This window comes from Danio rerio, chromosome 10, assembly GCF_049306965.1.
Source record: "Danio rerio strain Tuebingen ecotype United States chromosome 10, GRCz12tu, whole genome shotgun sequence".
Lineage (NCBI taxonomy): Eukaryota > Metazoa > Chordata > Actinopteri > Cypriniformes > Danionidae > Danio > Danio rerio.
The window spans coordinates 40,022,501-40,049,243 of NC_133185.1; the positions used below are offsets into that span (position 1 = coordinate 40,022,501).

Below are 26,743 nucleotides of genomic sequence, written 5' to 3' on the forward strand. Positions count from 1 at the left end.
GGGAGTTTTAAAGGAATAGTTCACCCCAAAATGAAGATTTACTCACCTGGTTCTAGAGTTTTTTTCTATTGTTTGAAGAAAGCTGGAAACCTGTAACCATCGACTTCTATAGTAGTAATAACAAATACAATAGAAGTCAATGGTAAGGGGGTTTCCAACGTTTTGTGAAATCTCCTTTTGTGTTTAAGAGAATAAAGAAACAAAGGTCAGTAATTGATGACGGAATTAAAATATTTGGGTGAACTATCCCTTTAATTACATGAACATTGCTGAGTAAAGCCTAGTGGATAACACATTTAAAGTGACAAGAATCACAGATAAGCCCCAAAATGATTTTAATATGTCCTTTGATTATTGTTCTGAGAATGGGTGTACTGCTAATGGGTAAGTGTCTTGTGTAAATGATTGTAAAAAATGATAGGCTTCAGTTTTTGCTTAGTAAAAACAAAGATTACAGTAGCAAGGTTTCCATTGCGACTTGTTTCCATCAAGTTGTTAGAGCGGCTGGCTGTAATATTGGTAACCTAGCAACCAACAGTAAACAATGCAAGCATAATGAAGCTGATTGGCTGTATGTAATGTTAGCTACATTAGAGTTTATCATCTCCAATTATTCGCATTAACCCTTTTTCATACGAGTCCAAAACTACCTTACGTGAGCATAACTGTTTTGCTAATTATTGGGATTTTTATTATTATAAAAATTATTTGCTAATTATTTGGGATTATTATTGGGGAGCGAACAACTGTTGTCAGTTAGCTTACAAAATGAGACAAACCGTGAGGAGACGCATGATTTTAGTTTACAAAGTTAAAATGCAAAGAAATAAACAGTATTACTCAAATCAAATCACTTGACAATAAAAGACAATAAATGATAATAAAAGTGATTAGATTTGAGTAATTTAATGCCGTGCTACATTTGTTATTTGTAATTTCATAGACAGAAAGCCACAATTTATATTATTATAAAGATAATCGCGTTCATATAAACACCGTTAATAAGGACCCTCAATCCTGGGTCTGAATCATAGGTCTGAATGCAGACTCAGTGCATCAGGTCTCTGCCCTGTCTATTTTAACCATTAGCCCTGTTGGTAATCAAGAGGATTTAGGCAAACACAGCAGCATGGCGATGTGTCTAAATGTGAACGAACTCCTGATAAAAGACAACCTCCGCCATTCTACAATTCTCGGACTGCTCTGCCGACAAAAATGTTTGCTGCACACAAACAGCTTTGCTGTATCGGCGCTGACAGCATCACGGGGAAAAACATGCAACAAACCCAGTGGATCATGGAAACAAAAGCATACGAGCCTTCAAGAACAGCTAAATACTGTGTGCCGTGGGTCAATGTCATACAGCTTGGCACTGGCAGGTCTGCCTTGCCTTCGAAAGCATGCGCTCTCATGAATAATTAAGAAGCAGGCTCTTCTCATAGGATAAGAAATCTCAGCTATGAATAATGAGAAACCGACGCGTCATCTTTGCACTTGCAGTTTTGCGCTACGCCGCCGATTTTTATCCCACCCCAAAAATAATTTTAAACCCGGAAGATGAAATTAGCTGACAAAAGCTCAAAATTATCCATTTTTTCCCACAATGAAAGCTAACAGGTCCATAAGATTGTCTTAACTGATGCTAACACACACAAATCTGTTAAAATCTCAACAAAAGTACTCAAGGGTTTTGTGAACCTTTAAAAAAAGCACATGAACACAGAGTTATAGAAACCTAGCTATTGTATTATATGCCAAAAAACCTAAAGCTGTATTCAGAGGTGGATTTAGTCATAGGCATTATGGCCGATTGCCCAGGGCGGCATCTTGCTCGGGGCGCCACGGAGAGACGATGCACAAAAACAAAAACGTTCCCCAGTAAAAATAATCTGTGGCCCAGTAAGCTTTGAGATACGATTTACTTTATGCGAGCGTATTAATTTAGAGTGGTAATCCCAGAATAAAGACGTTAGGGGCCATTTACATTCGCACATGCAAGTTTGGTATTCTTTTTGTGTAACCAAAAAAAGCTGGTGAAAGCAAACTAGGGGCTGTATATGGGGTGGTTTGCCCAGGGTGCCATTTAAGCTAGAACTGCCAATGACAGTATTAAACTTAATGTTCACACTTTAAAAGCCCCTATTCATCATTTGACTCATTGACGTTTGATTATTTTCCAGCTTTGTTGGGTGCTGTACTGTGATATTATGTGTTTGGATTACGATGGGAACTTACTTGACGCCTGCATCACAGTTCTGCTGGCAGCTTTAAAAACCGGTGAGGGCATTTTCTCCCTAAATAACAGTTCCTTCAGCTGTTATGACCACTAACAAGATCATATTTCTCAGCACAACTCCCTGAAGTCACCATAAACAAAGAGACAGATCTAGCAGAAGTTGACATTGAGAAGAAGAGGCGCTTGAAGATCAACCGGCACCCAGTCGGCTCATCGTTTGCAGTATTTGATGAGTAATTCACATACTTCCCTACTATACAAATGCAGTATAGGTTGATGTTTGATTAGGGTATGTTTACACAGTTTTCAATTTTTTGAAAGCCTGAAACATTTCAAGACAGGTTTCAAAGTGCAACAAGTTTGTAAATATTGTAGTATTGTTGTTGCATACTACAAAAATGCTAAAGCGTGTATTTTGAGTTCAGTCTAAATGCATTTTTGATTATTTGACAACCAAAACAACCATGGCAGACTACAGAAGCATGTGGGCACGGATGCTTCTTTGCAAACTGACCCGCCATCTACTGGCCTGGCATGCACTGTACAGCCAATTTACACATTTCATTTATTCTGATCAGTTCAAATGAAGATTTTGATGAACTTTCCAATTGTATGCCAAAATTTCAAATGGCGCAATTTTATTTTATTTTTTACATCTTTGTCATGTAAACATACCCACAGAAAGAAAGCATGGAGGCCAGATTACTATTAAAAATCCTTTAAAAGACATTGTGTGACAGATTACCTTTTTGATTGTATCTTTATGCAGCTCCATCATTATAGTTGACCCCACGGCGGAAGAGGAAAGCTTGTCTACAGCATTAATGACTGTGGTGACGGATGAGGAGGATAGACTCTGTGCAGTTCACAAACCAGGTTAACACAATACAGGTTATTTAAAGTATCAGGGATGCAAACTCATCTGAAGTGAAAAGGCAACAGACTTGATCACTGAGAGAAAAGTAAAACATCTGCTTTAAAATGTGGATTTACCATCAGTTTTATTATTCTCATTATACTTCTACTCCCCTTTGAGCATACTTGGCTAAAGGGATAGTTTGCAGTTAATTTACTCACCTTGAAGACATGCCTTTTCTTTTCTTCAGAGGAACTTTAAAGAAGATTTTTAGCTGAAATTGTGGTTCATAACATGCAATACAGAAGCTACTGGCCATTAAGAGTCAATTACAGGCAACACAAAATACATTAAGGTCTTCTGAAGCTAAATGACCAGCCTGTGAAAGAAACTTACATCATTATTACTCTGAAAACAAGTGAAAGTGCATTGACAACGAGGAGCTTAAGGCTGATGTATATATGCTAGGTAATGTTAAGTTTGCTTGGGTGCACATGGCAAATATGACAATCTCGACATTGGCGGAAGTTTATTTTTAGTGCGCAAGACTTCATTTTGGCTGCTGGTGTGCACAGCATTGTTTTGTAACTAAACATGTTACTTCAAAACAACTTAAAGAAAACAATGTATAAGTATCTATACAATAAGGTTGGTGTTAGGTAATGTTAGTTAATGTACAAATAAACAAACAATGAACAAAACATTTATTACAGTATTTGTTCATGTTTGTAAATGGAAATAAAGTTGTTTGTTCTTAACTTTTTCATTTTAATAATGCATTATTAACGGCTGAAACCTACTATTGAAACCTTATTGTAAAGTATGACCCATATATATTGTGTACATGTGGTTCAAAGCTTTTTAAGTAATATTATTGTATATAAAGTTTTGCATATATCCACAACCCAATCAATCAATCAATCAATCAATCATTCTCTCTCTCTCTCTCTCTCTCTATATATATATATATATATATATATATATATATATATAATTACTGAAAAATTTAATTAATTAATAAAAAATAATAAATTATATATTTTTTGCCGCAACAATTTAGCAAAGTCATCTCCTGTTATATTGTTGTATTGACTTAACATGTAAATCACTTAACGCTTCATCCGCTTCTGGTGTGAACGCACCCTTACAAATAATAGTACAACGATATTTAAAGCCTCTACAACTAGAATCTATGTGCACAGAGTCAGCTGAGGCTCCCGCTTTGGAACCGAGTGAATGTATAAATCCAGCTTTATACTTCAGACAAACACGCTATACACAGAAAAGTTTTTTTTTTTTTTTTTTTGAGTGAACAATTCTTTTGACAGCATGAGTTTAAGCCTTCATCGCATTCACACAAATAATTCAAATGACCCATTTTGGATCCAAAACTATAATTTAGTTTGAATTTATAAATAACTTTCGTTTGTATGCTTCAGGTGGGACATCGTTATCCGGCGAGAAGCTACAACACTGCATAAACAGAGCCATCACAAGAAACAAAGAGATCAGAAAACTGCTGGACAAAGTCCACGAGAGCACGAAGACCATGAAATAAACACAGAATCACAATGTTTTGTTTTTTTTATCTAAAAGTTGTATTTTCACTGTCAATATATACTTTCTTTTTTATCACAATAAAACTGCCGACAAAGACCATTTACAAAAATTCTGCCTCAGTGTTCAGAAATGTCGTCCACTCACATGGTTTAGACTTATTTTTTTTTCTCCATAAGAATATACATCATCAACTCCACTTTCAGTATAACAAAATGCCATAGTTTTCTAAAATGTGCCGTATAAAAACCGCACATGTACTTGCATGCTGGGATGAGGCGCTCTATCGCTCCGACCCCCAGCAGAAGAGAGATTTTCCTCGTAACGGTAAAGTTGAGCAACAGGTGATTGAGGCACATCTGCACGGCCCTTATTAGTGTGCGTAGGGTCCAGCCAAACAGGCTTTCGTTTGGAAGGAGAATAAACACAGCATGCTGTGGAGAACCCTACATTTCATAATGTTGTATTTCTTTTAAAATACTGTAATACTCTTAAGGTCCCCCTGCTCTAAAATAAATCCTCGCTGTGAGTACATCTATTCATCTAGCCTGAGGGAGGTCAGACGGGAAATTCCTGCACTCCTATTGATGTAATGTAAAAAATAAAATAAAAAGTCCGGTCAAAAGCTGCAATCAGTCTGTGAAATGCTGCAGATGGAGCACAGTGCTGTTTGTTGATGTCCGGGTTGTGGGCGGGGCCGAGGTCATGATTTGGAGAGGGGCTGCGGCGTGCTGCGCTTCCGTTTACTTTTTGGCTGGTTGGCGGAATGTGGGCGTGGCAGAGCCGCCTGTGCCGCCGCCCCCACTGCCATACCCATTTGCTGCTGTTGCATTTGGTGCTGCAAGAATTGCAACTGTGCAAAAAGGAAGAGCAACAGATAATGATTTTTTTTGCATGTTAAACTATACCAACAATCAACAGCAACTATGCTTCAGAGGCAACTCTTCCATTTAATCATGCAAAATAGTGATAAAAGCTAATCATGCACTTAAATTAGGGCTGCACAATTAATTGTTTCAGCAATAGACAGATTACAAGTTCTGCAATGTTGAGTTTGAATTATAATTGACCAAAAGCTAGAGAATGCATGGGGTTTAATATCTGTGATGGAGTGTTTTTAAGGCCTGTAACTGAGCATTTCAATAGAGTTTAAAACATTTGAGTGCAAAAAAATTATGAAGTTTGGGGGTGTAACACAGATTAATTGTATTTGTTTATACAGGAATTTTTTTTCATAGAATTTGTCTCTTGTTTCTAGTCCTTTAATCTACATTTCAAAGCAGAAACAAGATTATTTTACTTACCAATTGGCAGATATTTCAGCTTGTTTTAAGAAAAAACTAAACTTAATTTTGACTTTCTTCTGAAGGTGAAAACAAAACAATAATCACTACTTGATTAAGCATTTTTGGATATTTGTACAAGAAGCAAGCAAGCAAAAGTAATTGAAGGAATTTGATGATTTTAACTTTGTCCTATGCATTAATAGTTTAATTCTGTTTTTAACTAATTGCATGAACTTATGCTGATTTATCCTCATATAACCTTATGTGCTTAACCTCTTATAACCTTGCCTGAGAACAGCTGTGGCTTCGTGTGTCTGATAAGAAAAGTTGAATACGGAGAACTTGTTATCAGCAAAATGTTACAAATCTTTCCTTTAGGCTGCGCTGCTTCTTCTAGGCACGGATGGCAGGGTGCAGGTTCCCTCTCTCTTGCGTGTTCTGTGTGTAACTTTTTCTGTGCAGAGTAGCGGTTCCACCTGATTTCTGGTGCGCGCAGCTGACACAGACTGCCTGTGCGGCTGTTCTCTGCCACCCAGGGCCCTGTATGCTTTATCCATTTGATTCATTAAATTGATCTGAACCTATCTGAAGCTTCGGACCGATCTTTTGCATTGTGACTATTTAATTTCTGTATATGGATCAATTTAAACTCCCCAGAAAACTGTCAAATAGAGCTATTCAAACAATCCTGTGAAACTGTATGGTCATATTTAAATCACAGAAAAATAAAATGGCAATATCTGATTTTTCCAATATTGTGCAGCTCTAACTTGAACGATGACTGGACTTAATGTGAGGAAAATTTGCTATTAAATACTTAATTGAAAACTCTTTATTTATTTATTTTATTAAAGGCTTATTTTACAAGGTTCCTTCTGAAAAAAGCTGATTCTCATTCACGTTGTAATATCACTCCTGGTGCAGCAGCAGGGTTTCTTGGCTGTTACGCTACAATAAGAGTATAAATCCTAGTAACATTAGCCTAGAAAATAGTCATTATTTATTTTCTGTCGGTTTTGTTACATGAAGACTAGCTATAAATAGGACATATATCAAAAGCCTTTACTGAATTGAATGCTAATGGTCAAATCAGATTTAATCTATTATACGAAGCTAAATTTAACCTCGCAAGAGCAAGCAATCGGTTGAATGGATTTAAAAATGGTTCAAGTCAACCAATGAACACTAGGAGACTTGAAAAATTAGCCTTGCTCAAAAAGAAAAAGTGAAAAAAAAGTTATTTCAAGACATACACTACTGTTTGTTCAGTCAGTAAGACGATTATACTATGAAATTGTACTGCAGTTCTTTTGGCCCTCAAAGAATCATCACATTTTATTAAAAATATCTAGTAAACATATTTAATTAAATTCTTGTTGTAATTATCAGCCAAGATATCTCAATGAGCAAAATAATTTTCATAATTTACCTAAAGTTCTGTACCAAGAATTAACAATGTATTACAAAAATAAGTATAGTTTTAGCTTTTACTACAATATATTTTAGATAATATATTTTTTATTAGATTAACTTGTAATGTGACATTTCAATTCAATAAGCTTCTTATTGACCGCAAACTTTTAAACATTAATGTAAATTGTGCTTGTGTTTATTTATTCTTTTATTTTTATTTTTTGAAGGAGCTGATGATTAAAATGTTATAATATTTCGTTTACGAAAAGATTTTAGGGAACACAACATAATATACACTCACCGGCCACTTTATTAGGTACACTTGATTAACTGCTTGTTAACGCAAATTTCTAATCAGCCAATCTCAATGCATTTATCCATGTAGACATGGTTAAGACGATCTGCTTCAGTTTAAACCGAGCATCAGAATGGGGAAGAAAGGTGATTTAAGTGATTTTGAACGTGGCATGGTTGTTAGTGCCAGGCGGGTTGGTCTGAGTATTTCAGAAACTGCTGATCTACTGAGATTTTCAAGCACAGCCATCTCTAGGCCTTACAGAGAATGGTCTAAAAAAATATATATATATCCAGTGAGTGGCAGTTCTGTGGACGCAAATGCCTTGTTGATGCCAGAGGTCAGAGCAGAATGGCCAGACTGGCTTGAGCTAATAGAAAGGCAACAGTAACTCAAATAACCACTCGTTACAACACATCCAACCTTGAGGCGTATGGGCCACAGCAGCAGAAGACCACACCGAGAGCCACTCCTGTCAACTAAGAACAGGAAACTGAGGCTATATTTCGTACAGGCTCACCAAAACTGGACAATAGAAGATTCAATAAACGTTGCCTTGTCTGATAAGTCTCGATTTCTGCTGCGAAATTTGGATGGTAGGGTCAGAATTAGGTGTCAAAAACAACAAAACATGGACCATCCTGCCTTGTATCAACGGTTCAGGCTGGTGGTGGTGGTGTAATGGTGTGGGGGATATTTTCTTGGCACACTTTAGGCCCATTAGTACCAATTGAGCATGGTTTCAACGCCACAGTCTACCTGAGCATTGCTGCAGACCATGTCCATCCCTCTATGGCCACAGTGTACCCATCCTCTGATGGCTACTTCCAGCAGGATAACGTGCCATGTCATAAAAGGCGAATCATCTCAGACTGGTTTCTTGAACATGACGATGAGTTCACTGTACTCAAGTAGAGCACCTTTGGATGTGGTGGAACGGGAGATTTGCATCATGTCAATATGGACCAAAATCTCTGAGGAATACCTTGATGAATCTGTCACGAAGGATTAAGGCAATTCTGAAGGCAAACGGAGTCCAACCCTGTACCTAATAAAGTGGCAGGTGAGTGTATAGTATTATAAATAATATTACCTTTAACAGTATTATCAACTCCTTAACGGTCACCGTGCCACAAACACATTTTTCAGTGCATTTCAATTAATGATCATAACAATAACACATCATAAATCCTAATAATAGATCAAAAGAATGCGTCTGCTAAATAACTAAACGTAAATATCATTTTTATCTAAAGCTGAACTTATCTTGACAAACTAGATATCATTGGCATATATAATGCACCATTTTCAAGTGTGACCTCAAAAAGTGGGGTGTCAGTTAAGCGTACATTTAAATAAATCTTTAAGTGTTAGATAGCAGCAAAGGTGATATTACTACAAGACTGAAACTGAAATGAAAGGTCTCTAACCGATAATGAACTAGGTCAGTTAAAGGAAGAGTTTGAACTAAAGCAGAGCTGCTAAAATCAAAACTTCTCTTCATAAATACTGCAGTGAAAGTAAATGCAACACAGAAATCAACAGTGTTTGCAGAAGCTGGAAAGAGGAGGAATGAACGATTCAATGGGAGGAAAATGTGAATGACAAACCGAAGAGCAGGAAAGAATGAAGCAGAAGCCTTGGAAAAAGGGCAGTTTAAAGGTACAGTTCATCCAAAAATGAAAACTCTGTCATCATTTACTTCACTTGTTTCAAATCTGCTTCACTTTTCGTCTTTTGAACACAAAACAAGATATTCTGAAGAATGTTGGGGGAATGTTCCTATTATAAATGTCAATGGCTGCTTTTTTCCAAAAATCTCTTGTTTTGTGTTCAACAGAAGAAAGATACTGATAAAAGTTCAGAATCACTTGAGTGTGAGTAAATGGTAAGGAAATTTTCATTTTCGGGTGAACTATCCCTTTAGTAAAAGTGCAATGCAGCTGTTGTTTGGGAGTTCTTCTGTAGCATGTACGGACACACAGCCATGCTCTTGTTTAGTGTCAGCAAGACAGCAACTTCAACTTGCATCTAAAAGGGGAATAATTGAACTGTTGGGCTGTTAAACTACAAGTACTCTTCAGCTTTTTTACATAGTAGATTCTAATTTATACATTTTAATATTAATCACATGTCTTTTAAAGTATACTCAATTTGATAGCATAAAAGCACAATGTTTGCGCACTAGCCCTTTGTTTACTTTTATTTTGATGGATAAGTTAAAGTTGTCCTCAATTAAACAACAGTTGCAGACATTTTTTTAAAGGCACGGTTCACCCAAAAATGGAACTTTCGTTTACTCACTCAAGCGGTACTTTTATGATTTTTTTAAACAAAACAAAAATTTTGAAGAATAACAACCAATAACATCCATAGTAGGAACAAAAAATACTTGAGTATATCTTAATCTGTGTTAAACAGGCCTGGTTAAAGGGAGTAAATGACTGCAGAATTTTCATTTTTGTGTGAACTGTCCCTTTAATTCCCTCATGCATGCACTTATTACCGCTGAATCTTTTGTTTTTTGTCCTCTTGGGGTTTTTGGTTTTCTTGGGAGACATTTTAAAATGCGTTTTGTGGTAAATTTACATAGGGAATCTATCGTGTAAATGTTTCACAAATTTGTGCACCTGTGTCATTTAAAAACGTAACGATGCTTTATTAGCTGAAAATATAAAGACAATCAGTCTAAATATATACATAAATGAACCCTATTTTATTACATACTCATTTTATTTTTATTTATTTATTATTTATTTATATTTTTATTGTTTCAGCTTTCCTAAAATCCTCCAATTTAGTTGTAAATAAAAGTAAAAAAATTAAAAATTTGGCAGTTTGCCATGAAAAATCCAGATCAATGCATCAATGGCTTTGAGAGTATGTCTTTGAAATGAGAGTCTGACATTTCATGAATTCATTTAAACTGATCAGTATTTCAATCAATATTTACTAAATATACTGTAAGATACAGTTACTGTAATGTTGCCAATGTTTCCGGTTGAAACCTAAAATGGCTATACGGTTTTAAAATGTATTGAAAGAGTCTAAAAAGATATAGGATGTCACTTTCTGATCCCTGTGTATACCCTGTATAATGTTTGATGCTTCCATACATGCCTGATAATATTTTCTTGACATCTAATGCTTTTATACGTTTCCCGACGTACCAACGTATCTCATACAGTTGAAGACAGAATGATTAGCCCTTCTGTACATTTTTTTTTTTTACTCTTTTTCAAATATTTCCCTAATTATGTTTAACAGAGGAGTTATTATTAGACTTTTCTTCTGAATAGAGTCTCATTTGTTTTAGTTTGTCTGGAATAAAACAAATGTTTATTAAAATGTTTAAAAACTACAAGCCTAAAGAAATTAGTTATTAGAAATTAGTTTAACTATTATGGTTAAAAATGTCTTGAAAAAAAATCCCTCTATTAAACAGCACTTGGGAAATATTTTGAAAAAAAAAGAATTGAAATTTCACAGGAAGGTAGATCTTCAACTGTATACAAGTATTTCCTCAAATGCTCAGATTTCATTTGCTGCTATGCTTGATGCGTTCAGATCAAATTTCACGCATTTCATTTAAAGTCTTAAAGTCTTTTTCTTCCGATGATATTTCATATTAAAAAAATAAATTAAAAAAACAGGCTGTGAATGTACAGTGCTAATGCCGTTATTTGTACACATAGCCTACCATACATGTAAAAACTAAAGTATACTTTGAGCTAATGGGATCAGATGCATGACATGCGTGTTCAGTTAATCAATGTGATGATGTGGGAAATAGCACAAATGTGTCATGCTTACAAATGAACCAAATGATATTAAGACTTCCTGGAGTTTTGTTTTAAATATTTTGTTATCTGCTACCAAAACATGCTTTTCAATAAGCTGTTAAGAGATATGACGATGGCACAAGCGTGACATTTTATGCAAATAGTATTGGTAAAAGCTTAGACAGAAGAATGAAACTCAAACATGGCAAGAGAAGAATCGTTAAGCGTTTACACATCGGTCAGAAGAGGCAGGAGAGAAACTACTGATGTGATGAGCGATTTCATCTAAAGACTGAAAGCATAGACATCATATATTACAGACTGACCCACACCGGGTTTCACCAGACCTTTGATGCCATTATTTTGTAGACAGTACTGTTTGATCATTTAGATAAGATTAATTTTTAAAAAGAAATTGATCATTTTATTCTTCTAGAATTCAAGAAATTGTACAGAGAAATGATATGTTCCTTGGCTTTTATTTCAATGTATAATGAATTTGTATTGTGCATTACAATTTGGTCCTTTTAAAAGAAATGAAAATAAAGTTGGACCTGCAGATAGGTATGCACTGATATGAAATTTTTGACCGAAACCGATAACAATAACCGATAAATGTTGAGCTTCGAGTCTATGGCCATACACAATAAATGTGCTATATAAATACACGTTACAATTTGGTAATTTTGAAAGAAAAGCCCCAAAAAATGTATCCAGCAGATAGGGATTGAACATGGAATTTCCGACCGATACCAATAACTGATAACTGTTGCGCTTCAGGTGTATGGCCATACACAATAAATGCACTATACGAATGCACATTACATTACAATTTGGTCATTTTGTCTGTTTAGATTTGAAGACTGATATCTTAGCCGATTTATATAAATAAAAGTTTTTCTTCAAGATTGCATAAAAGGCCAACAAACAGAGAACAACTGATTTTATTTTTTAAACCCAAACTTTAGAAAAGTTTGGATTGATCTCTGAACTTTATTAATCAATCATTCTTTTTAATGGAAAACTTTTGTTCATATAAATAAAATCAATCGTCTGACCTGCAAAAATGCATAAATAAAGCAAACAAGTCACTGTAAATGAATCAAAATCTAAACATCAGTAAAATAATAGAGGCAGTCAGCAAGCAATTGAAGTAATTCAACCAGTGAAAAATACATAATTTATCGGCTTCAAGATATCAGTCTAACTTACTCAACATATCATCTTACTAACTCAAGATATCGGTCTAACTTACTCAAGATATCAGTCTAACTTACTTAAATATTGGTTTAACTAATTGCAAGATATCGGTTTAACTAATTGCAAGATATGGGTCTAACTGACTCAAGATATCGGTTTAACTAATTGCAAGATATGGGTCTAACTGACTCAAGATATCGGTTTAACTAATTGCAAGATATGGGTCTAACTGACTCAAGATATCGGTTTAACTAATTGCAAGATATCGGTCTAACTGACTCAAGATATTGGTTTAACTATTTGCAAGATATCGGTCTAACTGACTCAAGATATCGGTTTAACTAATTGCAAGATATCGGTCTTACTAACTCAAGATATCAGCCTTACTAACTTAAGATATCACTCTAACCTACTCAAGATATCAGTCTAACTAACTGCAAGATATCGGTATAACTTAAAATATCCGTTTAATTCCAAGTTATCGGTCTTACTAACTCAAGATATTTGTCTAATTAATTGCTATTTACAATATTATCATTATAATTTGATAACATTATAAATAGCAATTATTAGGCAATATCAGTATAGCCGGTATATAGTGCGCATCCTTATCTGTAGAAAAAAAAATTCTGAATGTCATTTTGAGATACATTACCTTTCTGAATTTCCTCATTTTCTTTTATCATCAGCGGATTTGTTTTTGAAACCCCTATTGGGTATGGGTTTGAGTAAAAGTTTAATACTTGTTTTATTCTATAAATATATAATGACAATTAATCCAAATTTCCAATAATAGCGGTCAGAGTTTTTTTGTTTTGTTCGGTTTGAATTGAAAAGGTCGGTAAGAGAGGTCAAAGGTCAGCCTGATATACACGTGTCTATGGGTGGATGAGGTCAAAGTTGCTGGATTACTTGGATCTGTGGCTGGTGCTGTTGCTGGAGCCTCGGGGACGGTAAGCTGGGCCCGGACCCCTCCAGACCACAACCCAGCTGGGACAGCACTACCACGGACAGACGGGAAGGTGGAGGAAGAGGACGAAAGAGGGAGGGGAGAAGGAGGTCACAGGAAATAAAAGGTAGAATGTAGCAGAAAGAGGAAAAGTGGCATCCACCATCATGTTAATCAAATGACAAACCCAGATAATCAAAATTAAACAGGTCTGATTGACTTTGATTCGCTAATCCACTGAAATTAGCATCCTTGGGAAATATGAGCATAAAAAGGCTGTGAAAAAATGTCTTTATTATTTAAACTTTTGACATTTGGATCAAAATATGTATTTAAAAAACCTGCTCCTATTGAAAAGAATCAATTGCAGACAGAGCAATTAATTAAAAAATAAATATCTTTATGTGCAGAATTATTGGCACCCCTATGAATTAGCTAAATATTTTTAAAGTATATTCCCACTGACATTTGTAGTATACCTAGGTGATTAGAAAGTGGACAAAACTGGAATATCGCACAAAACATTTGTAGAAAAAAGCACTGTTTACATTCAATGAGTCATAGTAAAAAATAATGTTAAAACAAAAATCGCATGACTTTTTGGATGTGCATGCTGTACTTTATTCGCTAAATGTTTGCTCATCATAAATCATGTGCATTTTCCTCTTAACGGATCAAATGTTTATCCTACTCAGTTGTTCGCATACGTCTTTTTATAAGCATATTCCAAGCCTGGTTTATACTTCTGCATCAAGTGACCGGCGTAAACCACGGCGCATGCATCGCGCGTAGCTGTGCATTTATACTTCTGCGCGCTGTCTCTGTTGGTCTGCATTACACTTCCGAAACGCTAATGGGCAGTGAGGTGTTAATGTTCCTCGGTGTCGAGTTTCTTCGCTGCTGTTTTGCTTTTCCTGAAAACTTCCTGGATGTACAAGTGGCTCAAACTCGCTCATTTTGAGGCAGGAACCGGCGGACGTGCAACAACTTTAACTATGAGGTAAACACAAAACAAAACTTTCCATCCGGAGCTCCTTCACAGGACTCCACACTTGTAAACAAACGCTCCATGGCTCTCAGTCCCGCCCAGACTCGTCAGCGCTACCAAGCCGACCAATCACAGAGCTTGCGCTACCCGTTGTTGCGACGTGTAGTTTCATTTTTTGAGAGGTGCACGTCAGCGACGCCGATGGCCACGGTGCAGGGCTATGCGTCAACGCCGTAGCATACGCGTGCGTTTGACGCAGAAGTAGAAATCAGCCTTGAGCGTGCAACCCCAAAGATGCAAGTTCAACTCTGCAGCCAGACCCTTCTCAAAATATGAGGGGGAATATTTAGCTAGTTCATATGGGTGCCAATATTTATGCACACAAATACTTAAAGATATTTGCTGCATGTCAATAGATTGTTTTCAACAAGAGCAGTGTATTATTGTTTATATTTCGAGCAAAACCAAGCTGGGAAAAAATGCAGAAGTTTGTTGAATCTTGACGTCAAAAAAATCTCCAAAACCACAATCACCACATTAACTGCTGATAAAACGTTTTGGGAAGTAGCCTCTAGTCTTATCCAGTTTATCTGTTGTTATTTTTCGTGCAACAGATAGAAAGGTTAAACAATGAAGATTTTTTTCCCAGCCTTCTTTTCTCATATTTACCAAGGATTCCAATATTAGTGGAGGGCACAGTATGTTGAGATTAGTAAGACACGCTACAAAATCTGAATGCATTAGTATGTCTACTGGTTGTGTTAGTGTGTGTTAGAGATGTATCTGGACTGGAGAACTGGCAGAGGAATGAGACGCATGTGTGTGTGTGTGTTTGTGTGTCCAGTGTGCTAGTCTGTACCTGCTGCTTGAGGAGACATGAATCCTCCGACGCCGGTAAGATTAATGACGGCCGTCTGCTGCGCTGACAGACCCTGCTCTGCCGTCAGACCCCCGTCAGCCTGATTTACAGAGGAAAGACCAATCACTAAGCTTTCAATGATACGTGTGCCTTCATTTCTTTTTAGTTCAGCAAGAAACTGAACAGGGAATTGTGAGACTTCAAATATTAAATTGCAGTAAATAAGAACTAAAGCACATTTATTGTTTTATTTCTATGCGCTATAGATATGAATTAAACATTTACATTACTAGGATATAAAGAAAAAATCTAGGTAAAAATATTTTTTAAATGATGAATTGTGCATTAGAATGTGTTCCAGAAAATAAATTAATTATAAATAAATATAATACGATGACAGATTAGATAGATTAGATTTGCATTTACTCGGCTAATAAAATATTTGCGTTGTTGGTGAGCTTGTGTCAGGCTAGTTTGATTGGTGTGCTCCACGTGTTGCCTCTTGTTAGCGAGCGTTCGCCGATTCAGCGTGTAAAATCAGTGTTTGCACATTTAAATTTGTTGAAAAGGGAGAGAGAGAGCACTCTGATTGGCTGCTCGGCTACAAATCAGAGGATGAAGACAAAAACTAAAGTGACCAAACTAACCATCTGACGCAAGCATGTATGTGTGCAGCACTTGCTTATAGTTTGTTTGAGTGCAGCATTAGTTCCGGTTACCCTTTGTGAAATGACAAAACCACTACAGCCACCAGCAAGTGTGAAGAAAAACACCCTCTCACAAAAACACAGCATGTATTTTCTGGACAGTCGGCTGATGTCCGTTTGGTTCGTTTACACACTCACCGACTCCCCCTGCTGCTGAGGGCTGGATGTGGCCGACTGACTGCTTTGCTGTTGAGGGGAAAACTGCTGCTGCTGTAGTGAGTTAAATATCAGTGGTCCCGTAGGAAGCTGAAACAAAACAAAATACAGAAAATAAAAATGAGGGGAAAGCAGAGCGATCATTATGAAAAGGCATTTTCTGGGAAGTCTTCCTTACCTGGAGGAGGTTGAGCGGCCGGAGTCCTGGACTACTGTTCAGACCGAAAGGCCCACCTGCCGAAACAACATTACCATCAAAATCAATTTAAAACTGTTCTTCAACTTTTTTTAATTAAATATTACTCTATTATAAATAAAATAATATAAAAAATGATGAAAATAATAATGTATTATTAAATTAAAATAATATTATATCAATATAAAAAATTACTATTAGATTACAATATATTTAATAATAATAACCTAATATTATTATTATTATTAAATTATATTAATATTATTATTATTAATAATCATCATAATTTATTGTTTACTCTACTAGTCTATGCACATCACTTTATTTTATATCATATATAGGGGTGTCAAAATTAATTGTTTCCTCGGTGCACCACTATGCAGATGTGGACAATTCGATATCAGTTCATTCATAATCATAACTGGTTATTTTGTACTGACATCATTTATCTTCTACACTTGATGTTGCAAAAGAATACTATGGCAAAGGAGGCGAGGGCAAGTAAATAAAAGGCTCCGACCACTTATTAAAATGCTTGTGAGTTTGCTGGACAGTCTTTCACTAACACTGAAGAAGGTACAGCACACGAGCCGCTATTTTACTGCTAGGGAGAAATGCTGTATAACTCCATCTCTGCCTCTCTCTTTTTTACTTTGGACATTTGACCAATAGGGTATATGCCGAGGTAGTGTTGTTCCCATACTGATACATTTCCGGTGACCTGTTATTGTGATTTTTTTTCCCATTTTATATCATTCCTTTTACAGCATCGATGTTATAATGTAACTAAAACACATTCAGTTAAATAAACTTTGGCATTTATTTAGTTGTTCAAGTGTAAAACGAGACAAAAAGCCGTTTACTCTCATCAGAATCGGCAGGCTAGCGGCTATACTGGGGTAAAATAAATGCTCATATTATAAAGACATGGCGGGGAAAAATGTAATTTAATGCAGTGCATCTTGTACAGTCTGAGATTTCTCAGATTTCTGTCCGACCAGATTTCTACGGCGCGGGTATAAATTTCCGAATAAATCACGGGAGCGGTCGGTAACGGGTTTAATTTGGGACGGGAGCGGGCTGTCTAGCAATATCGCTCCCGACTCCCGAGTGAGCACGCGTATGTATGTGTGTAAATTAAATAGCGCGATGCTGTGTTTAGCTTGTTTGTTGCAGTGTGTGTGTGTGTGTGTGTGTGTGTATGTATGCGCACGTGCGAATGAGAGATGTATGTGTGTGTTTGTGTGTGTGTGTGTGTGTGTGTGTGTGTGTGTGTGTGTGTGTGTGTGTGTACAGACAGCTTGTTATAGGCTGTCTGGACTGTATAACTGGGTGATTTTTCGGTTTTGTTCTCCCCCCGCTCTTTAGCGGGATCGGGCGCGGCGGATAGAAAACGGGGCGGGTCGGGCAGCGGGACATCAAGTGCTTAATATAAGCGGGAGCGGTCGGGTTCCGGCTAAAACCTGGTGGGTGCGGGCGGGAGAGGGATTCAAAATTTAGTCCCGCGCAGATCTCTAGTCTGAGACCCACTTTATATCAGATATCACTCAGCCAGTGGAGATCGCTGATTTTAAAAGGAAACTGACCTTAAACCGATTTTTGCATTGGCACACAGTTCACTGGAAGCGCTTAACCCAGGTTACCGGCAAATTAAAAGTCCTATTAGCAAGCTTCGGCATAAACCCTATTGGCGTATTTGTGATGTAACCTTTCATCTCCTCTCGGCTGATCCAGACACGAGCGTACCTATGGTGCAAGTTTTCTTCACTGCGTCTATTACGGATTACCAATGATAACCGTGTATTATGTGCATATAGACTGTTTATAGACTGCATATAAACCGTGGCTGTTTTTCCCACGTCACTCATCGGTGAACTGCGCTTTCATTTCTAAAGCCAATCTGTTGAAGCCAATTTAAAGCCCTTTCTGTTGAGCGTGTGAAGACAATGACCAATCATGAGAGTGTAAGAACTCGCTTGACAATGGAAGCGGGAGAATATTTACATTAGTTTATTTGCTATGAATGCTCAAGCCGTCTTCTGTGTATCTGTTGGAGTTTTGTTTAAAACATTCAAAAAGAGTGTTTTCTTTGAGCCGGTCAAATTAAAGGTACAGTTCATATATCTGACTGCTCCATTATAGATTTTTATTATAGATTTTTTATACAGTTTTTTTGTTGTGTTGTGAAGAAAAAAATCTAATTATGTATGGAAAGCATCGTCAGTGCACCATGATATCGAATTGAACCAAATCGATGGCATGATAATCGTAACCGAACCGTGAGACCAGTGTAGGTTCACACCTCTAATCGAATATATCACAATATCAAACCACTAGTATTCAATCAACTTCTGATGGGCCAAATCAAGCCCTGACCCCTATTTTACTTTAAAAAAAAAAAAAGTAAATAAACAAAACCAAAACTCTGATAAACTCTGGCTGGCTTTAAAATAAAAGCATGGATTAATCCTACTTTGCATCAATGGTTCAGGCTAGTGCTGGTGTAATAGAGTGGAGGATCATTTCTTGGCACTGCGTGTTTATAAATTGACAGAGAGGTTTTACCTCCTGGAGCTGCAGGCTGCATGGCAGGCAGAGTTCCAGACATGAGTCCGCCAGAAGGTAAAAGTCCACTCAGTGGGATACCAGATGCCAGAGTCCCAGGACTACAACCCAGCATCGAGTTAGAGCCACTCATCAGCGTCTGCGGACTGCTGTGTGTCAGAAAATCAAAGGTCAAATTGAGGTCAGTCACATTAACAGCATTACCACATAAAGTCAAATATTACAATTCCTCATCTTTCTCTGACTTTCATAGACAAAAAAAAATCTTAATTTCCACAACATCTTTTGAATGTAAAAACAGGCTGCTTATGAGCAATTCTATGCAAATGTCAACCTTGCCATGAAAAAATATCAAAACAGCGAAACCCTTTCTAAGTTTTTAAGAGGGCTTGTATTTTACAGGAGCGTGGATCGAGCACACCATTGTTAATATTAGGAGGAAAATAAATATATTCATGCTTTTTTGCAGTCAAACACTTTGGACAACACTTGAACAAAATTTAAGACCTCGCAAATTTACCCTTGTATGGTGTTCAGGTCTGTGAGACCAGTTTTCAGTTTTTTTTCAAAAGAAAAATTAAACAATTAATTATTTTTTCAACCTGAAATTCATTGGCTGTGGCATATTTTCTGTGCAGAACATAAATCCGAACAAATTTTCAACGACCCCATAATGTACCTCCCCCCACACATTTACATTACATACAAGCTGTTCGGGTCCACTAGACCCAGGTCTAAGAGTGCTTTCACACCTGTGAATTGATTCAGTTGTTCCGAAACAGAGATTACAATTGTTACATTGTTGCTCTTTGCTCTTGGAGCGGTTCACTTTCACACTGCAAAGTTTCTAATCGGACCAAAAGAGCTAAAACAAGTCACATGCGAGTAAACTCTCCTTACATTGGTCAGAGTGTCAGGGTTTATTTTGCAGAGTCCCGCTAAGCTGTCAGGAGAGGTGGTGGTTTGGTGGTGATTGACAGGGTGCGCGTGCGATGTGTCTGAGGAGAGACGCGGTGGGGAGGGTTGGGAAAGGTGCGCGACGATGCCTATTTGAGGACCGGGAGGGAGACGCGAGATTACCAGGAGATCATCACTCGTTTGCGGGCATCCGGAGACTCGCGAAACTTCCCGCCCTACTCATAATTCTCTCTTCATATAGCCGTAAGCCTATTACATATCCATAAAACACTGTGATATAACCGCGCTCGGATCGCTTTCTCACTGCAATCGAACCGCTCCAGCGTTCATTTCAATGTAGCCGAGACCACCTCACTCAAGCGATCTCGGAGCAATTACTTTGGCGCGGAACAGAGCGCGATTGCCCTGTTCACATATGCCAAACGAACTGCGCTAACTGGGCAAACGAGACAGGCTCCGAAACAAAATTGTAGGTGTGAAAGCACCCTAATAAAAGTCTTGAAAGTATAGGTCCAGTGTTCCAACACTCTGTCCTCCTCCTTTCTGGTGCTGCTGTTTTTTTCCCCTCCCCCTCCCGCACAAAGTTGCAACATTGTTGAAAATTCAACTATCAACACTGTCTGCTCTTACATTCCCGCACATCTTACCCTCTCTCGCTCTTGCTGGAACCAGGCCTTACTTTCTCATACCCTGTCCCATCTGCGACTTAGGGGCATAGTACTATAAATAAGGGTGCTTTCACACCTGTGAATCGATTCAGTTGTTCCGAAACAGAGATTACAATTGTTACATTGTTGCTCTTTGCTCTTGGAGCGGTTCGCTATCACACGGCAAAGTTTCTAATCGGACCAAAAGAGCTAAAACAAGTCACATGCGAGTAAACTCTCCTTACATTGGTCAGAGTGTCAGGGTTTATTTTGCAGAGTCCCGCTAAGCTGTCAGGAGAGGTGGTGGTTTGGTGGTGATTGACAGGGTGCGCGTGCGATGTGTCTGAGGAGAGACGCGGTGGGGAGGGGTGGGAAAGGTGCGCGACGATGCCTATTTGAGGACCGGGAGGGAGACGCGAGATTACCGGGAGATTATCACTCGTTTGCGGGCATCCGGAGACGCGAAACTTCCCGCCATGCTCATAATTCTCTCTTCATATAGCCGTAAGCCTATTACATATCCATAAAACACTGTGATATAACCGCGCTCGGATCGGATCGCTTTCTCCCTGCAATCGAATCGCTCCAACGTTCGTTTCAATCGAGCCGAGACCACCTCATTCAAGCGATCTCGGAGCGATTACTTTGGCGCGGAACAGAGCGCGATTGCCCTGTTCACATATGCCAAACGAACCGCGCTAACTGGGCAAACGAGACAGGCTCCGAAACAAAATTGTAGGTGTGAAAGCACCCTAATAAAAGTCTTGAAAGTATAGGTCCAGTGTTCCAACACTCTGTCCTCCTCCTTTCTGGTGCTGCTGTTTTCTTACCCTCCCCCTCCCGCACAAAGTTGCAACATTGTTGAAAATTCAACTATCAACACTGTCTGCTCTTACATTCCCGCACATCTTACCCTCTCTCGCTCTTGCTGGAACCAGGCCTTACTTTCTCATACCCTGTCCCATCTGCGACTTAGGGGCATAGTACTATAAATAAGACTTTGCCAGTGTGGTTCCTTATCACAACTGATCAAGATGGCCAAAAGATTATCTGCTGCGAGGGCCTTGCAATTGATTGTGGAACAGAGAGGGGCTTCTGATGATGATGTCCATGACCATGGTGAGAACAATAAAAAACAAATCTGTGGGTTTTATTTTTTCATAACATTAACAAAAATAAATAAATAAAATAAACGAGAAGCACATTAATTCATCAATATGATCTAACAAAGGGGAAGGGGAAAAATTAACCATGTTTGCTGTGCGTATGGCTTGTAATTGGGATTAAGTAAACATTTGTTGAGTAATTTAACATAAAATTGTTTGATAGGTTTAATTTGGAAAGCCAAAACTCTAGCGGGTCCAGCAGACCCATGAACACTGGCTGAGTAACCAAAAATCGAACACCACACAAGGGTTACGACTTTTTAAAACCTTTTAAGGGCCTTAATTTTCTTATCATTGATTTATCAACTTTTAATACATTTAAAGAGCCCACAGACACCCTGATTTAAGAACAAACAAAAGTTCTTGATATTGCATGACTTGGAAAAACAACAACAAACAATTCTTTCAGTGTCTGGAATAAATCAAGAACTGCATTACCTCATTTCATTTTCATTTCTAAAAACTAGTCTCTTACCAAACTGAGCCCACTACGTTGATGAAGTTGAGACCCGCAGGGTTGGTCATGACCTGTGAAGACGTGGTGCTGGATGTGGGCAGGGGGATGGTCATGACGGGCAAAGTCATCTGCTGCTGGGCAAAAGGCGTCAAAAGGGTGGGCGGCTGTGGAAGTGTGGGGTCCTGTGGGGTGGGCGTGACGGAGGGCGTGGCACTCTGAACATCGGCAGGGTGTGGCGTTGAACAAGGCGTGTTTGTGGGGGTGGGCGTGGAGGGCTTGGGAGTACCTGATCCTATGGGTGATAATGAAGAAGAAAATGGGAAAACGAGTAAACAAATATCTGGACTAGGAAGATTCTGAGGATATGATAGCCTGGATCAAAATATCCCGGTATTGTGATTACTGCTTAAACATTTGGTACTTTTTAATCTCTGGGTAAAAACCAACACCTTTTTTCCTCATTGAACGCAACATATTTTATTTTAAGAAACATTTTTATTTATTTTTTTTATTTTGGAGCAGTAAACATGTCAGGCTAAAAAACTAAAATGAATCTTTGACTTCTGCTGTCTTCATTAGTTTCAAAAACACAGATTTATTTATGTTATCTGTCTTTTCTTTGGATATAAATATGACACTGCACTGTTCAGATCTACAGCATGCTAAGATGTTGGTGTATAAGAGATTTGCTTTTCAGATGTTTGATCAATCGTGGGCTGACCAGTAGCTTTTGATGTGGATCTGCTGGAGATACTGTAGCTCACTAAAAAAAACTAAAGTCATAAAAAAACAACTGACATATCCTGTTGGAGCGTTATACAGAAAATCTTAGCGTTTTCAAAACCCTGACTTTTCGAAACCATTGTTAACCGTTTATCACCCCATGTCTAATCTGGGCAGCACGCAAAGCTTCCATTCGCTATGCACATTTTGCGATATTGCACATTAACGGTAACAGCGTTTAACATTTTAAAATATGCATTAATAAAAAATTACGCTTAAATATGCAAATAAACTGGGATGCGAACACATTTGTATTGTATTGCAACTGTCGTTTTGATGAACAACTCATTGTGTTAAAAAAAAAAAGAAGGTCTAATGTGGTTTCACTAGTTCCAGCTTCCATTTGTAATATCATCAATAATCTGCACCAGATTCACAAGTGAAGGATTTGTTCTCTTGCACACATGGAATGAAAATGGTGCCTTATTTGCTAATTACTTATGCAAAATGAATAAATTGAAAATTAATCTGATAATTTGCACACTTATATATAATTATTATTTTTTAAAGTTTGAACAATACTTCACCAAATCACAATTTCGTGCATTTTAAATCTACTGTTGGAAGAAAAAACCTGCATGTTTTAGTGTAGAGAAGAGGTGAGGTGACCTTATTATAGACAAAAGACCCCGATAAACAATGAATGATTATTTTCTCTTTCTTATAGCATTCTATTATGACTTATTTGTAGTGAGATCAACATTTGGGCCAGTTGTAGATGTGTTTGTAAGCAACCTGCAATATTTTAATAATATTTTTGAAAAATTTAACGAAAAAAGACTCAAATGACCGAGTCAGTAAAATGATTCAAATGTCCCATCGCTAAAAAATTTGATTAAGCTTGAAGTATATAAAGCCTGTGACGTGCAGTACTCACTCTGCATGGGCGAGAGAGCAGCAGGAGACAGCAGGCCGAGCTCTATGGAGTGTTTCCGGGAGAGCGACTGATTCTTTGAGGGTGGAGGAGTCGGGCACTTCAGATGCCCACTGGAGGCCTGTGTACTGTACGGGTTACCTAAACAACAGCAACAAGTGTTAGCAAGTGCAAAATATTAGCTTTTATTTGTATTTATTCCTGTTTTAAAACTGTTTATTAAACTTTTACAAAAATAACCAGATAGTTTTACAGAAAAATAGCAACAAATATTATTCCCAATGCTTCCCCCATAAATAAAATGAAATTACAAATACACAAACTTGTGAAAAAAAAATTGTGAAACAGATGAGCTTTCATACTGCTCGCAGAAGCAGCGCATCAGCGTGAGCGTCGCTGAAGCAGAAGTGCTGCGATAGTTTCGGCGCTGGGTCTATTTTTTGCGCGCTGCTCACGCTCAATTGAAGTGACAGTGCATTGATACTGACCAAAACACATTGAATGACAGTAAAAAGTAGCAATTATAACCAATAAATACATCAGTAATATCCACTGACTTATATATAGTCAATCAAATGAACTTAAACGATTAAAAACTGCAACTAATATTTATTTAGGCCCAAACTACAAAACCAAATGTAAAACAACTTTAGTATTAGTTTTGCTTAGTAAGTTGCACACTAATTTCATGATGTATAAATATGATTATAAATATATTGCAGAAATATAATTATACTATTGGCCTACAACATCCTGACAATCAAAAACAAAATAGCATGATATCACAAGAGATTGTCTTCTGTGTGCACCAGGCATGAACAACACTCCTCATAGAGCTTTAGAAGCATGCAGTCCTGTAGGACTAAATCATAATTAGTAAAATAAATAATTTGTAAAATAAAGAGTTGCAGGTTAAGGAAACAGCATAAGAGGAAGTTGCAGCAGGCCTTGGTGCAGATGAAAAGTTTTTAAAAATTGTATTTATAGATCGATAAGTCACTAGATAGAATAGACAGAGAAAGACTGATCTGTGCAGCAGCTTGCATGAAAGGCAAACGCACTGCTTGTGCTTGCCGCGTGAAACAAACGTAAGGCTTAGATTGACAGTCTTTGGCCGGTCCTTGGTTAAGGAACCCCTTGCCCCTTGAGATTAGACTGGCTCCATCATTATCTATTTTTAAATCACTTCTTAAAATGCACATTTTCAATTTAGCTTTTTAATATTATTTTTTCTGAATGTTTTTGTCTTTATGTTTTTATATTTCTGTCTTTTTATTTTTACTTTGTCCTATGTACAGCACTTTGGTCAGTAAATAAACTGAACTTAAACCCTAGAAGTACTCCCATGCTCAGAAAAAGTACTAGAATATCCATTTATAGTAAAACAAAATTTTTTTTATTTGCAATTATTTTTAACTTTCTTTTTAATCAAATAATCCTAAAAGTAAAGGTGAACACAGTTTGCACAATACTGAAGCAAGAAAAAAAGATTCAGCACTAAAATATTTAAGAATATTTTTTTGTGATTTTGTACCAATAACAACAGATCAAAATAGAACAACAAATCATCATCTTTAAAATGATTTCTGAAAGATCATGCGACACTGCAGATTGGAGTAATGATGATCAAAATTCAGCTTTGAATTACAGGAATAAATTATATTTGAAGCTACATTCAATGAGAAAACAGTAATGTAATATTTCACATTTTTATAAATGTTTACTTTTACAATTTTTAAAAAATTTGAATAAATAAATCCAGACTTGGTATACAGTATTATTTTCTTTTAAAACATTTAGAAATCTTACATTTTCTTACCAAATTTTTGACTGGGAGCGAATATCTCATATCTTATAAGCATAAATTAACAAAATGCAAAAATTATTTTACATAATTATAATAACTTAAATTATGGAGCCATTCTTAGTTTATAATAGTCTTCATGTATTAAATGCTTTGCCACAATAAAGATTTTTTTTGCATGTTTTTATTTTTGAAAAGCAAGTGACACCAAATAGTCAGCTCTAACCTCATTACAATCTTTATGACAATTATTACAGTACCCCAGACAATAAATTTCCCACACCTCTGATGTACACACGTCTCACCGGAGTTAAAGTGTATCTCACCTGAGGAGGCGCAGGCTGAGCCGGCTGGCAATTTGATAGGAGGAGGTCTGTGTTTGACACCTTTTCCTAAAACCGAAGACTGGACCAGAGCAGAGAAACCATCAGTCTGCAAAAAGCAACAAACAGCCATCAAAATATACTGATTCTGCTCTAAGTCATGCAATAAAACTCACATGCATTTTGTTTCTGGTGCAGGAAACTATTCTGATGCCCAATTACTACATCTAACACATGCAAATCATCCTGAAATGTGATACTGAACCACAAAAGCAGACATAAGGGTCAGTTTTCTGAAATTGGGCTTTATACACTACCTGAATGCTGAATAAATATGCTTTATTCATTGATGGTTTTGTAAGGATATGATATTTGGCTGAGATACAACTAATTAAAAATCTGATTATTTTAAAAAAAGTGCCTTTAAAGTTGTCCCAATTAATTACTTAACAAGACATTAAACCCAAAATTAAGCTTTGATATTTTTAGAGCAGGAAATTTACAAAATATCTTAATGGAATATGATCTTTATATTATATTGTAAAGAATTTTGGCATAAAAATAAATCCATATTTTTGACTTGCAATGTATTTTAACTAATGCCAAAAATAGGGGGTGGTTCACAGAATGCATTTTCCTTTTCAAATGCTCAACTTTTCTATTGTTTTGCAATGTAAATGCACTTGATTGACGTGTGTGACCACTACGTCTCGTTCTTCTGAAGCA

The 26,743-nt window shown here is 37.0% G+C and overlaps 2 protein-coding genes across 26 annotated transcripts in view; one reads left to right on the forward strand and one right to left on the reverse strand.

Annotated features, from left to right (window-relative positions):
• exosc8 (exosome component 8) overlaps positions 1–4,761 on the forward strand; it is an 8,715-nt gene extending 3,954 nt beyond the window's left edge. The window contains 4 exon segments of the mRNA NM_001002865.1: positions 2,181–2,277; positions 2,349–2,469; positions 3,006–3,112; positions 4,532–4,761. Coding sequence (NP_001002865.1) covers positions 2,181–2,277; positions 2,349–2,469; positions 3,006–3,112; positions 4,532–4,650 — 444 coding nt within the window. The 3' untranslated portion in view covers positions 4,651–4,761.
• supt20 (SPT20 homolog, SAGA complex component) overlaps positions 4,667–26,743 on the reverse strand; it is a 40,927-nt gene continuing 18,850 nt past the window's right edge. For 4 of the 25 annotated variants that reach the window (XM_073915046.1, XM_073915049.1, XM_005172733.5 and 1 more), the window contains exons 16-24: positions 26,021–26,099; positions 23,894–24,031; positions 22,252–22,525; positions 19,046–19,194; positions 16,463–16,518; positions 16,267–16,374; positions 15,422–15,521; positions 13,538–13,626; positions 4,667–5,502 (exon numbers count right to left, since the gene is read on the reverse strand). In XM_073915046.1, coding sequence (XP_073771147.1) covers positions 5,353–5,502; positions 13,538–13,626; positions 15,422–15,521; positions 16,267–16,374; positions 16,463–16,518; positions 19,046–19,194; positions 22,252–22,525; positions 23,894–24,031; positions 26,021–26,099 — 1,143 coding nt within the window. In that variant the 3' untranslated portion in view covers positions 4,667–5,352. Of the gene's footprint in view, positions 5,503–13,537; positions 13,627–15,421; positions 15,522–16,266; positions 16,375–16,462; positions 16,519–19,045; positions 19,195–22,251; positions 22,526–23,893; positions 24,032–26,020; positions 26,127–26,743 lie in introns of all 25 variants that reach the window. The other 21 variants (XM_073915041.1, XM_073915043.1, XM_001921561.8 and 18 more) reach the window with 7 other exon arrangements.